The sequence below is a fragment of the Giraffa tippelskirchi genome, chromosome 3 (assembly GCF_054371585.1).
Source record: "Giraffa tippelskirchi isolate mGirTip1 chromosome 3, T2T-mGirTip1v1.2.pri, whole genome shotgun sequence".
Classification (NCBI taxonomy): domain Eukaryota; kingdom Metazoa; phylum Chordata; class Mammalia; order Artiodactyla; family Giraffidae; genus Giraffa; species Giraffa tippelskirchi.
Window position 1 is genome coordinate 64,020,569 of NC_137277.1, and position 14,720 is coordinate 64,035,288.

Here is a 14,720-nt window from a genome sequence, read left to right on the forward strand (position 1 = left end):
TTAAAATAAAGAAGATTACAAGAGATAAGGAAGGACATTACATAACGATCAAGGGATCAGTCCAAGAGGAAGACATAACAATTGTAAATACCTATGCACCCAACATAGGAGCACCTCAATTCATATATATATTTAAGACAGGTATGAATAAGGAATAGTCTCTAAGTGTTATATGTCTGAACATATAAAACATTTCAAGGAGTCAGAAAGTAAGCCGATTTCCTCACTTCCTCACTGTCTAAGTTTGAAATGTGGCGTTAAGAAAAACGTAATAACTACCACCTCTTACTGCTTTTCATTTAAATTTTAGTGATAACTTTCAGGAACTAATATCTCTTATGGTATATTAGTGTTTATCTCATCTTGGGTAGTTACTTTAGTTTCTTTTCAGTTTTTTAAATGTTAAATTCAAGTTATGTACATGAGCCTTCCCATTGGATAAAATGTCTACCCATATACCCATATACTGGAAAAATGTCTGGAGTGGAGCTCTCAACGGTAATAAGTTACTTTAGTGAGATGAAATTTGAGATGATTTTATATTCTCTAAATTTATTCATTTTTTTTTTTTAAACTGAGCATGCTTCTTTTTGCCAAAAGTGCTTTAGTCTTAAGTAGCATTATTAGGAAAGTAAAACATTATGATTATGGTAATGCTATTGCTGCTGTGTCCACTTGCTTCTGCTGAGATTTAAGATACAAGATGTTGTTTATGTTTTCAAAAAACATCATTGATGTTCAGTAGTATATTTAAAAGAATAAGCAACCACTTCATACCTACTATAATGGCTATGGGGAAAAGACTATGGGAAAATAACAAGTACTGGTGATAATTTGGAGAAATTGGAACCTTCATGTATTACTGGTGGGGACATAAAATGGTATAGTGGCTGTGGAAAAGTTTGGTGGTTCTTCAAAAAGCTAAATATAGATTTTACCACATGACTCAGCAATTCCACTTTTAGGTATATACCCCAAAGAATTTAAGTCAGAGACTCCAATAGATACTTTCATGACAATGATCATTGCAACAACATTCACAACAGCCAAAGGTGGAAACAACTGAATTGTCCATCAAAAGATGACTAGATTAACAAAATGTTGTACAGTAATCCTCCTTTGTGCTGTGCTTTGTCATTCAATCGTATCCGACTCTTTGTGACCCCATGGGCTGTATCCTGCCAGGCTCCTCTGTCCATGGAGATTCTCCAGGCAGGAATATTGGAGTGGGTTGCCATACCCTCCTCCAGGGGATCTTCCCAACCAAGGGATTGAACCCAGGTCTCCTGCATTACAGGCGGATTCATTACCATCTGAGCCACCGGGGAAGCTCAAGAACACTGGAGTGGGTAGCCTATCCCTTCTCCAGAGGATCTTCCCAACCCAGGAATTGAACTGGGTCTCCTGTATTGCAAGTGGATTCTTTACCATCTGAGCTACCAGGGAAGTCCCCTTTAACCTGCAGGCAATATGCTCCAAGAACCCCAGTGGATGCCTGAAACCTCAGATAGTATTGAACTCTATAGATACTGTGTTTTCCCCCCATAAATACATACTTATGACAATGTTTATTAGTAAATTATGCACAGTAAGAGATTAACAACAATAATGATAAAATAGAACAATTGTGACAATACATTGTAATAAAGGGGCTTCCCAGGTGGTGCTAGTGGTAAAGAATCAATCTGCCAATGCAGGAGACATAAGAGATGCCAGCTCAATCCCTGGGTCAGAAAGATACCCTGGAGGAGGGCATGGCAACTCACTCCAGTATTCTTCATGGAGAATTTCATGGACAGAGGAGCTTGGTAGGCTGCAGTCCATAGTGTCGCTCAAAGTTGGACATGACTGAAGCGACTTAGCATGTACGCATGGTAATAAAAGTTATGTGAATATAGTCTTTCTCTCACAATATCTTCTTGTACAAATGTGATGCCTTTTTATATTGACTAAGCACTTATCCCTGTGGCCATAACTTTTGCAGTTTGAGGTGTAACAGCAAAACCAGCACAGATTTCTTTTTCCTTCTTCACAATTTCATGGATAGAAGATTCATTCTAAGCGTAGATCTTATGACCTCAGAATATAATTTTTTTTCTGTCCTTTCCTTATTAAGTTGAGAATTTTCACCTCTTCACATGACAGAAGTACTTTAGAGCTAAGGGACTAGATCTGATACACAGAGTGCCTGATGAACTATGGTCAGAGGTTCGTGACATTGTACAGGAGACAGGGATCAAGACCATCCCCATGGAAAAGAAATGCAAAAAAGCAAAATGGCTGTCTGAGGAGGCCGTACAAATAGCTGGGAAAAGAAGGGAAGCAAAAAGCAAAGGAGAAAAGGAAAGATATTCCCATCTGAATGCAGAGTTCCAAAGAATAGCAAGGAGAGATAAGAAAGCATTCCTCAGTGATCAATGCAAAGAAATAGAGGAAAACAACAGATTGGGAAAGACTAGAGGTCTCTTCAAGAAAATTAGAGATACCAAGGGAACATTTCTTGCAAAGATAGGCTCGATAAAGGACAGAAATGGTATGGACCTAATAGAAGCAGAAGATATTAAGAAGAGGTGGCAAGAATACACAGAAGAACTGTACAAAAACGATCTTCATGACCCAGATAATCACGATGGTGTGATCACTCACTTAGAGCCAGAAATCCTGCAATGTGAAGTCAATGCTTAGAAAGCATTACTACGAAAAAAGCTAGTGGAGGTGATGGAATTCCAGTTGAGCTATTTCAAATCCTCAGAGATGATGCTGTGAAAGTGCTGCACTCGATATGCCAGCAAATTTGGAAAACTCAGCAGTGGCCACAGGACTGGAAAAGGTCAGTTTTCATTCCAATCCCAAAGAAAGGAAATGCCAAAGAATGCTCGAACTACCACACAATTGCACTCATCTCACACGCTAGTAAAGTAATGCTCAAAATTCTCCAAGCCAGGCTTCAGCAATACGTGAACCGTGAACTTCCAGATGTTCAAGCTGGTTTTAGGAAAGGCAGAGGAACCAGAGATAAATTGCCAACATTCGTTGGATCACTGAAAAAGCAAGAAAGTTCCAGAAAAACATCTATTTCTGCTTTATTGACTATGCCAAAGCCTTTGACTGTGTGGATCACAATAAACTGTGGACAATTCTGAAAGAGATGGGAATACCAGACCATCTGACCTGTCTCTTGAGAAACCTGTATGCAGGTCAGGAAGCAACAGTTAGAACTGGACATGGAACAATAGACTGGTTCCAAATAGGAAAAGGAGTACGTCAAGGCTGTATATTGTCACCCTGCTTATTTAACTTATATGCAGAGTACATCATGAGAAACGCTGGGCTGGAAGAAACACAAGCTGGAATCAAGATTGCTGGGAGAAATATCAATAACCTCAGATATGCAGATGACACCACCCTTATGGCAGAAAGTGAAGAAGAACTAAAGAACCTCTTGATGAAAGTGAAAGAGGAGAGTAAAAAAGTTGGCTTAAAGCTCAATATTCAGAAAACTAAGATCATGGCATCTGGTCCCATCACTTCATGGCAAATAGATGGGGAAACAGTGGAAACAGTGTCAGACTTTATTTTTTTGGGCTCCAAAATCACTGCAGATGGTGATTGCAGCCATGAAATTAAAAGACGCTTACTCCTTGGAAGGAAGGTTATGGCCAACCTAGATAGCTTATTTAAAAGCAGAGACATTACTTTGCCAACAAAGGTCTGTCTAGTCAAGGCTATGGTTTTTCCAGTGGTCCTGTATGGATGTGAGAGTTGGACAATGAAGAAAGCTGAACGCCAAAGAATTGATGCTTTTGAACTGTAGTGTTGGAGAAGACTCTTGAGAGTCCCTTGGACTGCAAGGAGATCCAACAAGTCCGTCCTAAAGGAGATCAGTCCTGGGTATACATTGGAAGGACTGATGTTGAAGCTGAAACTCCAATACTTTGGCCACCTCATGCGAAGAGTTGACTCATTGGAAAAGACCCTGATGCTGGGAAGGATTGGGGGCAGGAGGAGAAGGGGATGACAGAGGATGAGATGGTTGGATGGCATCATTAACTCGACAGACATGGGTTTGGGTAAACTCCAAGAGTTGGTGATGGACAGGGAGGCCTGGCGTGCTGCGATTCATGGGGTCGCAAAGAGTTGGACATGACTGAGCGACTGAACTGAACTGAACTTGGCACATTCAAATTGTCAGCATCACTACTCTTATACTTTGGAGCCATTATTAAGTAAAATAAGGGTTGCATGAACATTAGCACTGTGCTACGAGTAGTCGATGTGATGCTACTAAGATGCTACTAAATGACCAAATGGATGATATACAATGGGCAAAGGGATAATGCATGTCCTGGGAAGGATGACACGAGATTTCATCACACTACAGTACTCAGAACAGCATGCAATTTAAAATGTATGAATTATTTATTTCTAGAATTTTCTCTTTAACATTTTAGACCACGTTGAGTTTGGGTACCTGAAACCAAGTAAAGTGAAACCTTGTATAGAGGGGACTACTGTATACCCCTACAATGGAATATTACTCAGTCATAAAGGAATGCTACAACACATGCATGGACAAATGCTACAACATCCATGAACCTCAAAAATGTTATACTGAGTGACACGAGCCAGTCACAGAAGGACAAATATAGATCAATTCCACTTATATGAAATATCTAAAATAGGCAAATTCACAGAGGCAGAAAGTAGCTTACTGGTTAGCAGGGACTAGGGGGAGGGAAATGGGATATGCTTTATGGTTACAGAGTTTCTGTTTGTAATAATGGAAAACTTTTGGAAATAGTTATAAGGGTTGTTCAACATTGTCAATGTAATTAATGCCACTGAATTGTATATTTAAAAATGGTTAAAAGGGTAAGTTTTATGTTATATATACATTACCACAACAAAAAAGAATAAGCAAAAGACTAGATTCATTCAGCATAAAAGTTTTCATACAGAAATAGTATTCGATTTTATATTGCTTCACAAACAGTGATGTATATAGGTATAGATTGATACTCCAGTATTTTTAAAACTTAGGAAAATGTTCACTTACAGTAGAAAAACAAACAAACTGGTAGCAACCTTACTGTTCAAGCAGTCTGAGCTCAGGTTGGAAAAGAATTTCCAGACACAGAGTATTTCAGTAGAGAATGAGTTTATTAGGAGCAAGGAGCAGAGATAATGAAGATGCTGTAAGTGCAGCAGGCCGGCCTCCTGACAGACCAGGGAGAGTCAGTATTTTTGTGGCTTAGTAGCCAGTCTTTATCGCCTCAAGACAAACAAAATTCCTGCTGGAAGGTTGTCATTAGGTGATTGGTTGAGGTGCTATAGGGTGTTCCCCGGAGTGGGCATCTTTGCCTAATTTGGAGTTAGGAGTTTGGAGTTAGTGATGATCAGGGGCTTTTGGCAAACGTTACAAAGGGGTTCAATTAGCTTCGTGGGTGAGGTTGATGCTGGGCTCTGCTTCTGCGGCCTTGGTACAAGTCCTTGTACCTATGGCCTGGGGCAGGACTCAACACTAACAACCAACAACAGATTATGGTAATTAACTTTACGGGAGATTATACTATCATTTCTGTATTTCTGTATGAGAACTTTAATGCTGAGAAGGAAATGGCAACCCACTCCAGCATTCTTGCCTGGAGAATCCCATGGACAGAGGAGCCTGGTAGGTTCCCAGTCCATGGGATTGCAAGAGTTGGACATGACTTAGCGACTAAACCACCAACACCATACTATCATTAAAACAATCATTGTGCAGCAACATTAAAGCTGATTATAGTATATTAAATAAAAAGGCTACTTTGTATATTGTAATTGAAATTGTACTTTAGGTGGGAAAACATTTTAAATAATAACTATTAGGCTAGGGTTGTGCGCTTTAGTAATTTTAAAATACTGTTCCGTGTTTTCTGAAATTTGGTATGTTTTATCAAAAATAAATTGGGATAGACAGTATGATCACAAGTTCAGTGCTCCAATGCGGAGGCAGATGACTTCATTTAGTGGTCCCATTTGAGTTTCCATACCTGGCTTGGCTTCAGGCCCCAGGGGCGGCTCCCTGCTGATCCCGGACCAGCTTTGTGGGGGTCCATGATCCCAGTTAGGACTGCGTCTTGTTGGCGCTTTTTCAGTCCCGAATATTGCATGGGACAACCACTAAAAATTATGTGTTTATCTGAGATGCAAACTTAACTGGGGGTCCTGTATTTGCAGTTGCCAAATCTGGAAACTCTGCCTCTACACCCATCCACCTACCGTCTCACTCCATCCCTCACCATCGCCGCGTCTCTTAATGCGCTCCGAACCCTCATTCGCTTTCTCTCGACGCTCACCCTCCTCCCAGAACTCGGGATCCACCCTCCGCCTGACCTCCGCGAGGAGCCCAGACTCCACCCTGCCTCTGTGCAGCCCAGGGTCCCCCCGCCCCACACCCCAGCCGCTTTGGGCCGTGGAGCCGGCCCCAACCTTCTGGCCGGGCGGGCGAGCGCGCAGGCGCAGAGGGCGGGCACGGGCGGAATGGGGACTGCGGCTGCTGCAGCGGCGGCGGCCGGGGAGGGGGCGCGCAGCCCGAGCCCCGCCGCCGTGTCGCTCGGCCTGGGCGTGGCCGTAGTGTCGAGCCTGGTGAATGGGTCCACGTTCGTGCTTCAGAAGAAGGGCATCGTGCGGGCCAAGCGGCGAGGTAGGGCAGGCAGCGGCAGTGCTCGGGGTGGGGGTGGGGGGTGTGGAGGGAGCAGCCGCCGGGTGTTGGGAGAGGAGCTGCCTCAAGTAGGGGAGTGTTCGGGTCGTCAGACCGGGCGGGGCACCTCCGACGGGTGAGCTGCCCCGGCGGGAGACCCCCTAGCCCACCCGAAGCGCAGGCACTGACGCTGCCCTGCGCGCCAGGAGCGTCTCTGCTACGGAAGCTGCCGGGGAAATCAGCCTCCCGCCCTGAACGATGGTAGTGGTGTCGCCGCCACTGTTTTTCTCCCTTCCCCGCGGCTGCCAGGGCCGTCTTCAGTTTTACACGGGTTTCCAGCAGACTCTTTCCTACCTCGCAGACCCAATCCCTTTGCAGCCGTGCAGCCCGCCGACCTGCCCTCTGGTTGTCGCCCCGGTGTCCCTGTCACCTGCATTCGCCGGCTGCTTAGGGAAAGCTTCTTGTCTACAGTATTCCTGGAATGGTCGGAGCCCACTGCCGGACCAGGAGGAGCGACTGGCCTCCCACCTTTTCTGTGACTCGGGCCTGGGGTGCACTTGGAGGGCAAGGTCCGCTGACCTCTCTCCCTGCAGTGGCCACATCAGTGCAGAAGAAAAAATGTGCGCTAGGCAGGCCAGGGTGGGACTTGTGGGCCAAGGAGGCGTTGGCCCTCCGGCTCTGTGCTTTCCTGCAGCTTCTGTACCTGAGGTCCTCGACTGAACCATCTTTGGCTTAGATTTGACCTGTTTGACTACAAATGATTTTCAGTGTGAAGAACACGCAAGGCAAATTAAAATAACCAAGAATGGGCCGACTGAATATTGCTTGGGGTGGACAATCCTTATCAGTATGGAAAGTGAGAGATGTGGCATAGTTCTTTGCCAGTGTTCCTGTGTGCTAAGAGAGGTTGAGACTGTTTACTGAAGGCAAGATGTAGCATGCTTTAAAACTGCTAATGAACCTGTCCAGAAGGACTGAGAAGATCTTGTGGTTGTTCATTGTGTTCTACAAGAATAGTGTTAGGAGCTTTCTGGGAAGGAGGAAGCCCCCAGGTCATGGGTTTAAGAATAAGCTAACTCATTTAATAGTTCAAATTCTAGAATGCAAGTGAAACTCTCTTGAGTGCCCTGGATGTTCAGCCATGAGTGAATTGAGGAAAGAGATAAAGGGACCAACAACCTCGAGAGAAAATATGAAATCATAGATATTTGTTAAAGAATTCAGCTTCAAAGGGAAAACGTTGCAGTCTATACATAAGATCTAAATGAAATCTAATGTAGTTTTCCTTGGATGCAGCTGTAAACTCTAAGGTAGGAAATAGCCATCTGACAGCTGCACACTTTTCAGGGAGCACCTGTCAGTTTGAGGGGCTTTAGGATGAAGTATTTGCTGTAATTTAAAAGTAAACAACATATGTGCCCTTGGTAGGATGGGTACATGATCTCCCAAACCCACAACCCAGTGTAACCATGAGAAAAACACCACACAAAGCTGAATTCAGAAATAGCCTGCAAAAATCTGCAGCCCTCCTGTCAAGGTTGTAAAGTCTGAGAGACTGTCAGAGCCCGGAGGAGCTTGAGGACACGTGACCATAAGACATTAGGTAAAATCTAAGGAAACCTAAATATAGACTTAACAGAAAACAGTAATTATTGAGTAAAATTAAATGTGTTGTTTCAGCTCAGCTTATGTGTTCAAGGCAGTTAGTGAATAAGAAAAAAAACCACAGAAACCTGAAAAAAAATTATTGATGCTTTTATTTATGCTTGCATACTATGCCCTTAAATTAATGAGTGAAGATGTGATATTTGCTAATTTCATTCTTCCCCAGTTACTATCTACCATTACTAATTCAAGCTAGCTGGGTTCTTCATAATGGTAGAGTATGGACATATAGTCTTGTTTTGATAAATTAGTTTTGATTTGTTCAGCAGATGTTCATGAAAGTCTTAACTATATATCAGACACTGTTGTAGGTATTGAGGGTACGTAGTTTCAAAATCGACTCCTCCCGAGTCCTTTTTCTGCCTCTGCTGACAAGCAGCATTGTTGGCCATTATGAAATGACTGAAATGGAAGACAGAGGAGGTGGCTGAAAACTGGGGAGTCAAGTTCTTGTGTTAAGAAATGGTTTCTAACTCTGTAAAAAGCTGTCCTACTGAAGGTTTCAACTTTATTGCATTGCCATGCACCAGCATTTCTTTTGAGTCTCAGCTTCAGGAGAGCCACCATTCTGGTCACAGCCCTTCTGTTGGCTGGGAGAGGTTGGGGTACAGCTTCCTCTGTTACTAGCTTTCACTCACTCTTGAAAGGACCTTGAATAGAATATCACATGTGGAATGAGAAGGGATAGGCTAGGAGCACCATCCACAACACAGGCTTAAGGTGAACTGCCTTGCTTCTGGGGTGGCTTTGAAGGACTCTGAAGATGGGAAGAGGTCCGGGAGCACCTGGGGCTACAGGACATTGATAATATGTTTAGTGTTAGAACCCACTTGAAGCAGAGCTTATAAAAGAGAGACAAGGTAATCATTGAGTGTAAAGATGTTTGTTGAAAGCCAGTTGTGATATTAGAATTCCTGTGCTGGTACACAGGCTGGGATGGAGCCTCTTAGCTAGGCGGATGATGTCCTACCCTCAGACTGACATTGTAGAAACAGCTTCAGGAAAGTCATAAGCATGGATTTGCTGGAGGCTTCGGAGAACTACATAGATGAGTAACTCTATTAGAATGTCCTAGGCCTGGAAGAACCATGAACTTTTAAAAAATTCCCTTTTGTCAAAACCAGGAGATACCTCCTAATGCCTATTAGGATGGCTGTTGTTTTAAAAAGAAGTAGGAGGTAATAAGCATTGATGAGGATGTTGAGAAATTGGAACTGTTGTGCACTGTTGGTGGGAATGTAAAACAGTACACCCGCTATGCAAATCATTATGGAGGTTCTTCAAAAAATTAAATGTAGAATTACCATATAAGCTAGCAGTTCCATTTCTGAGTATATATATCCAGAAGAAATAAAAGCAGGGACTTGGATAGATATCTGCACACCCTTCTTCATAGGAGCATTATTCACAATAGAGAAAGTGTGGAAACAACCCAAATATCCATTGAAGGATAAATGGATAAACGAATTGTGGTATATACATTTAAAAGGAATATTATTTAGTCTTAAAAAGGAAGGAAATCCTGACACATGCTGCATTATAGATGAGCCTTGAGACATTATGCTAAGTGAAATAAATCAGTCACAGAAGGACAAACCTTATGTGATTCTACCCATATGAGGTACCTAGAGTAGTCAAATTATAGAGACAGAAAGTAGAATGGTGTCACAGGGGCTGTAAGAAGGAGGGGTGGAAAACTAATGTTTAATGGGCACAGAGTTTCTGCTTTGTAAGGTGGGATAGTTCTGGAGATGGATGGTGATGATTGTACAACAGAGTGAATGTACTTAATGCCATGGGACTGTACACTTAAAAATGGTTAAAATGGTGATTTTTTTATGTATTTTTCCACAATAAAAAAATCCTTTTCAGATTTCATAGTCTCTTTTCCTGAGAAGAGTACAGCCTAGGTGTGTAGTTACACTGTTAAGATGCTCAGAAGGTGAGTGAGTTGTCTCATGAGAGTGAAAACTGGGACCCAAGTATCCCGCCTGCTAGTCTCAAGCCTCCTGTACTAATTTGAAGGACACGTGCTCTCTGGCTATCGAAAGTACACGTTTTCCCTTGCCTCTCCTGTCATTCCCAGGCACACACCTAGGTGCATGTGCCCCTGTACCCAGAGATGAGATGGACATATGTTATCTTTACTCCTGCTGCCCTTTGGGCCTGTGGTTAGTTTCTCAGCTTCTGTGAATCCTCCATGCCCTGACAGATGGAGTTGGCTCCTTCTCCTGCTGTGTGTCTTCTTTGGGCCCATGTTCAACTCTTCTCTGCCCCCAGAACCTGTGGTATAATGGCTTGGCTTGTTCACTTGCCTGTGTGCCCCCTGGATTGTGGCTGTTCAAGGCAGGGGACACATCCTGTCAATGGGAGGCATATGGTGGACACTCAATACGCCATCTAACTGGCCATGAGTATCCATGTAGTAAAGAGGGTAAAACTGAACCTTGTATTTTATTTGTGAGCTTTCTTCAGATTATTCAGAGCTGACCTCATTTACCTGTGGCCTCTGCTAAGTAACAGAAACCAGAGTTCTTGCTGGATCTGAAAATCTGTAGCCCTGACCTCTGTCCAGCTCCAAGGGGAGATCATTGATAAGGAACATGATGAGAATAGTGCAGTTGTGAAGAGCATCAAGTGTCTCCATAGGCTGTACATATCTAGTTTACTTGATAGTATTTCCAGGAGAAGAGAAGGTAAAGAAGGCTGCTACTTACACAAGACTCATGATGTCCCAGACTCATGCATCCATCTGGACTCAGATGGGCCCTGCTTCCTTGGGGTCTTCCAGTGGGTTGCAGTCAGATGATGGCTGGGGCTGGAGACATCTGAGATGATTTCTTCACTCACTTGTTTGGGACAGCCAAAACAGCTAGGGGAAGTCCTGAGTCCCCTCTCTTTTTCTCTCTCCCCCTTCCTCCCTACCTCTGTCACTATAGTAGTCTCTTCACACATGGCTACCTTGGGCTTTCTCACACCATAGTGGTCTCAGGGAAGTCATACCCCTTATGTGCTGGATAACTTCGTCTAGACCAAATCTTCCAAAGACTAAAGTGATGGCTGAACGATCTTTGTGACCTGTTTTGGAACTCTTACAATACTACTTCTGCCACAATCTAGTGGTATACTCAGAGCCAGCCCAGGTTTGGAGTGTGAGGGAACAGTATAGGGACATGGATCCCAGGAGGTATGATGTAGGAGAGAAGTTGAGGCATGCACTCGATACAGGACTGGTGGTACCATGATTTGAACCCAGCTCAGGCTGACTTTGAAGGTGGTCTTTCTCTCCTGCTGCCTGTAGGAAAAGTGAAGGGGAAGATATTAATACATAAATTCACCTACAAGTAAGACTTTTCTAATGAGTTTCATAACTTATTTGGGAAAAGCTCATACTATGATACTGGTTTATTATAAATAAGTACATATAGTTAATGCCCTAAAACATTAAGGTAAAGAATTTCTAATCTTTTTTATTATGACAAACATGGGACTAGATCACTAATATACATTCCTGCATGAAATACCGCTTGATCTTATTGAACTTCTGTTGGACAGAGTATATTTTTTCTTAAAATGTTTATTGATACAGTATAAAATATAATGTAATTTATATTTATATTAAAATATAATGTAATATATATTTCAGTGAGTAAACAGTCCTTTTTAAAAAAATTTTAAAGATGAGCAACTAGATAAGACCACTTTTCAAGAAGAATATGCTCAATCCCACACTCCCTAACCCCACATTCCCTATGTATCCGTGCCATTCCCTAATGTTTCCAAATCTGTGACTGTAAACTGATTCTTTTAGATATTGCCTGCATCAACCAGGGAGGGTGGGCAGGCAGAGGGCTTACTTTGCTTGTTCGTGCCCAATCAGAGCTCTGCTTAACAATCATATCATTCCAGAGAACTGTGGGTATTGTCATATTTTTAAAAGAGCATCTTCTTCCTGATTATAGAAATGTGGTCGTTTTTTAAAATCTGGGAAGTACATAATGAATAGAAAAATAAAAAGTATTCATCTCTTCACTTTGAGGTAACTACTGTTAAAATTAGGTGTATTTCTTCTTAGTCACATTCAATACTTATATTTCAACATTGAGTTTTAATGAATAAATCCTGTGTACCAAATATATATATAATACATAGGGTATAGAGAAAAATGAAATAAATACCACCTGTCAGATGTGGTATATCTCTTCACCATGTACCTTGAAAACTGTGTGCCAGTTTATGTCCTGTGGTTGTGCTCATCCCCATGCTGTTAAATATCCTTTGAAAAAATATTCAGTGGTTGCATGAATGTTGTTGTTGTTGAACCTCTCAGTAGTGTCCAACTCTTTGTGACCCCATGGATTGCAGCATGCCAAACTTCCCTGTCCTTCACCATCTCCTGGAGTTTGCTCAAACTCATGTCCCTTGAGTTGGTGATGCCATCCAAACATCTCGTCCTCTGTCATCCCCTTCTCCTGCCTTAGACGTTTCCCAGCCTCATGGACTTTTACAGTGAGTTGGCTCTTCATATCAGGTGGCCAAAGTATTGGAGCTTCAGCTTTAGCATCAGTCCTTCCAATGTATATTCAGGAGTGATTTCCTTTAGGATTAACTGGTTTGATCTCTTTGTAGTCCAAGGGACTTTCAGGAGTCTTCTCTTACACCACAGTTCAACAGCACCAGTTCTTTGAAGCTTGGCCCTCTTGATGGTCCAACTCTCATATCCATACATGACTACTGGAAAAACCGTAGCTTTGACTAGACTGAGCTTTGTTGGCAAAGTCCCTGCTTTTTAATATGCTCTCTAGGTTTGTCATAGATTTTTTTCCAAGAAGCAAGATTTTGGAGCCCAAGAAAATAAAGTCTGTCATTGTTTCCATTGGTTTCGCATCTATTTGCCACAAAGTGATGGGACCAGATGCCATGATCTTAGTTTTTTGAATGTTGGGTTTTAAACCCGCTTTTTCACTCTTTCACCTTCCTCAAGAGGCTCTTTAGTTTCTCTTCACTTTCTTCCATAAGGGTAGTGTCATCTGTTTATCTGAGGTTATTGATATTTCTCCTGGCAATCTTGATTGCAGCTTGTGCATTTCACATGCTGTACTCTGCATGTGTATAAGTTAAATAAGCAGGGTGACAATATCCAGCTTTGACGTACTCCTTTCCCAATTTTGAACCAGTCTGTTGTTCCATCATCTTTTAGGATTTAAAATAGCTCAGCTGGAATTCTATCACCTCCACTAGCTTTGTTTGTAATGATGCTTCCTAAGACCCACTTGACTTCACACTCCAGGATGTCACTCTAGGTGAGTGAGCACACCATCATGGTTATCTGGGTCATTAAGATCTTTTTTGAAAGCCATCTTGAATTAATTTTTGTATATGACTAAGGTATGAGTCAAGGTATGCCACACTTATGGCAGAAAGTGAAGAAGAACCAAAGAACCTCTTGATGAAAGTGAAAGAGGAGAGTGAAAAAGTTGGCTTAAAACTCAACATTCAGAAAAATAAGATCATGGCATCTGGTACCATCACTTCATGGCAAATAGATGGGGAGACAATGGAAACAGTGAGAGACTATTTTTCTGAGCTCCAAAATCACTGCAGATGTGACTGCAGCCATGAAATTAAAAGACACTTGCTCCTTGGAAGAAAAGTTATGACCAACCTAGACTGCATATTAAAAAGCAGAGACGTTACTTTGCCGATAAAGGTCCGTATAGTCAAGGCTATGGTTTTTCCAGTGGTCATGTATGGATGTGAGAGTTGGAGTATCAAGAAAGCTAACACCTGAGAATTGATGGTTTTGAACTGTGGTGTTGGAGAAGACTCTTGAGAGTCCCTTGAACAGCAAGGAGATCCAACCAGTCCATCCTAAAGGAAATCAGTCCTGAATATTCATTGGAAGGACTGATGCTGAAGCTGAAACTCCAATACTTTGGCCACCTGATGGAAAGAGCTGACTCATTTGAAAAGACCCTGATGCTGGGAAAGATTGAGGGCAGAGGAGAAGGGGACGACAGAGGATGAGATGGTTGGATGGCATCATCGACTCAATGGATATGAGTTTGAGTAAGCTCCAGGAGTTGATGATGGAAAGAGAGGCCTGGCGTGCTGCAGTTCATGGGGTCGCAAAGAGTCAGACATGACTGAGTGACTGAACTGAACTGAACTGGAGGTATGAGTCAAGGTTCAGTATTTTCTCTCCTAGTAGACATTTGGTTCTCTGTCATTTGTTGACTGAATTATACTGCTGCTTTAGTCCATTATCTGAGTGTACACGTGTGAGTGTATTTCTGAATTGTATTCTGTTTTTATTGTATGCTCAGTCCCTCAGTCGTGTCCGACTCTTTGAGACCCCATGGACTGTAGCCTG

General features: G+C 42.5%; 1 protein-coding gene across 1 annotated transcript in view; it reads left to right on the forward strand.

Annotated features, from left to right (window-relative positions):
* Positions 1-6,494: 6,494 nt before the first annotated feature.
* NIPA1 (NIPA magnesium transporter 1) overlaps positions 6,495-14,720 on the forward strand; it is a 50,169-nt gene continuing 41,943 nt past the window's right edge. Inside the window, exon 1 of the mRNA XM_081583120.1 lies at positions 6,495-6,685. Coding sequence (XP_081439246.1) covers positions 6,523-6,685 — 163 coding nt within the window. The 5' untranslated portion in view covers positions 6,495-6,522. The remainder of the gene's footprint in view (positions 6,686-14,720) is intronic.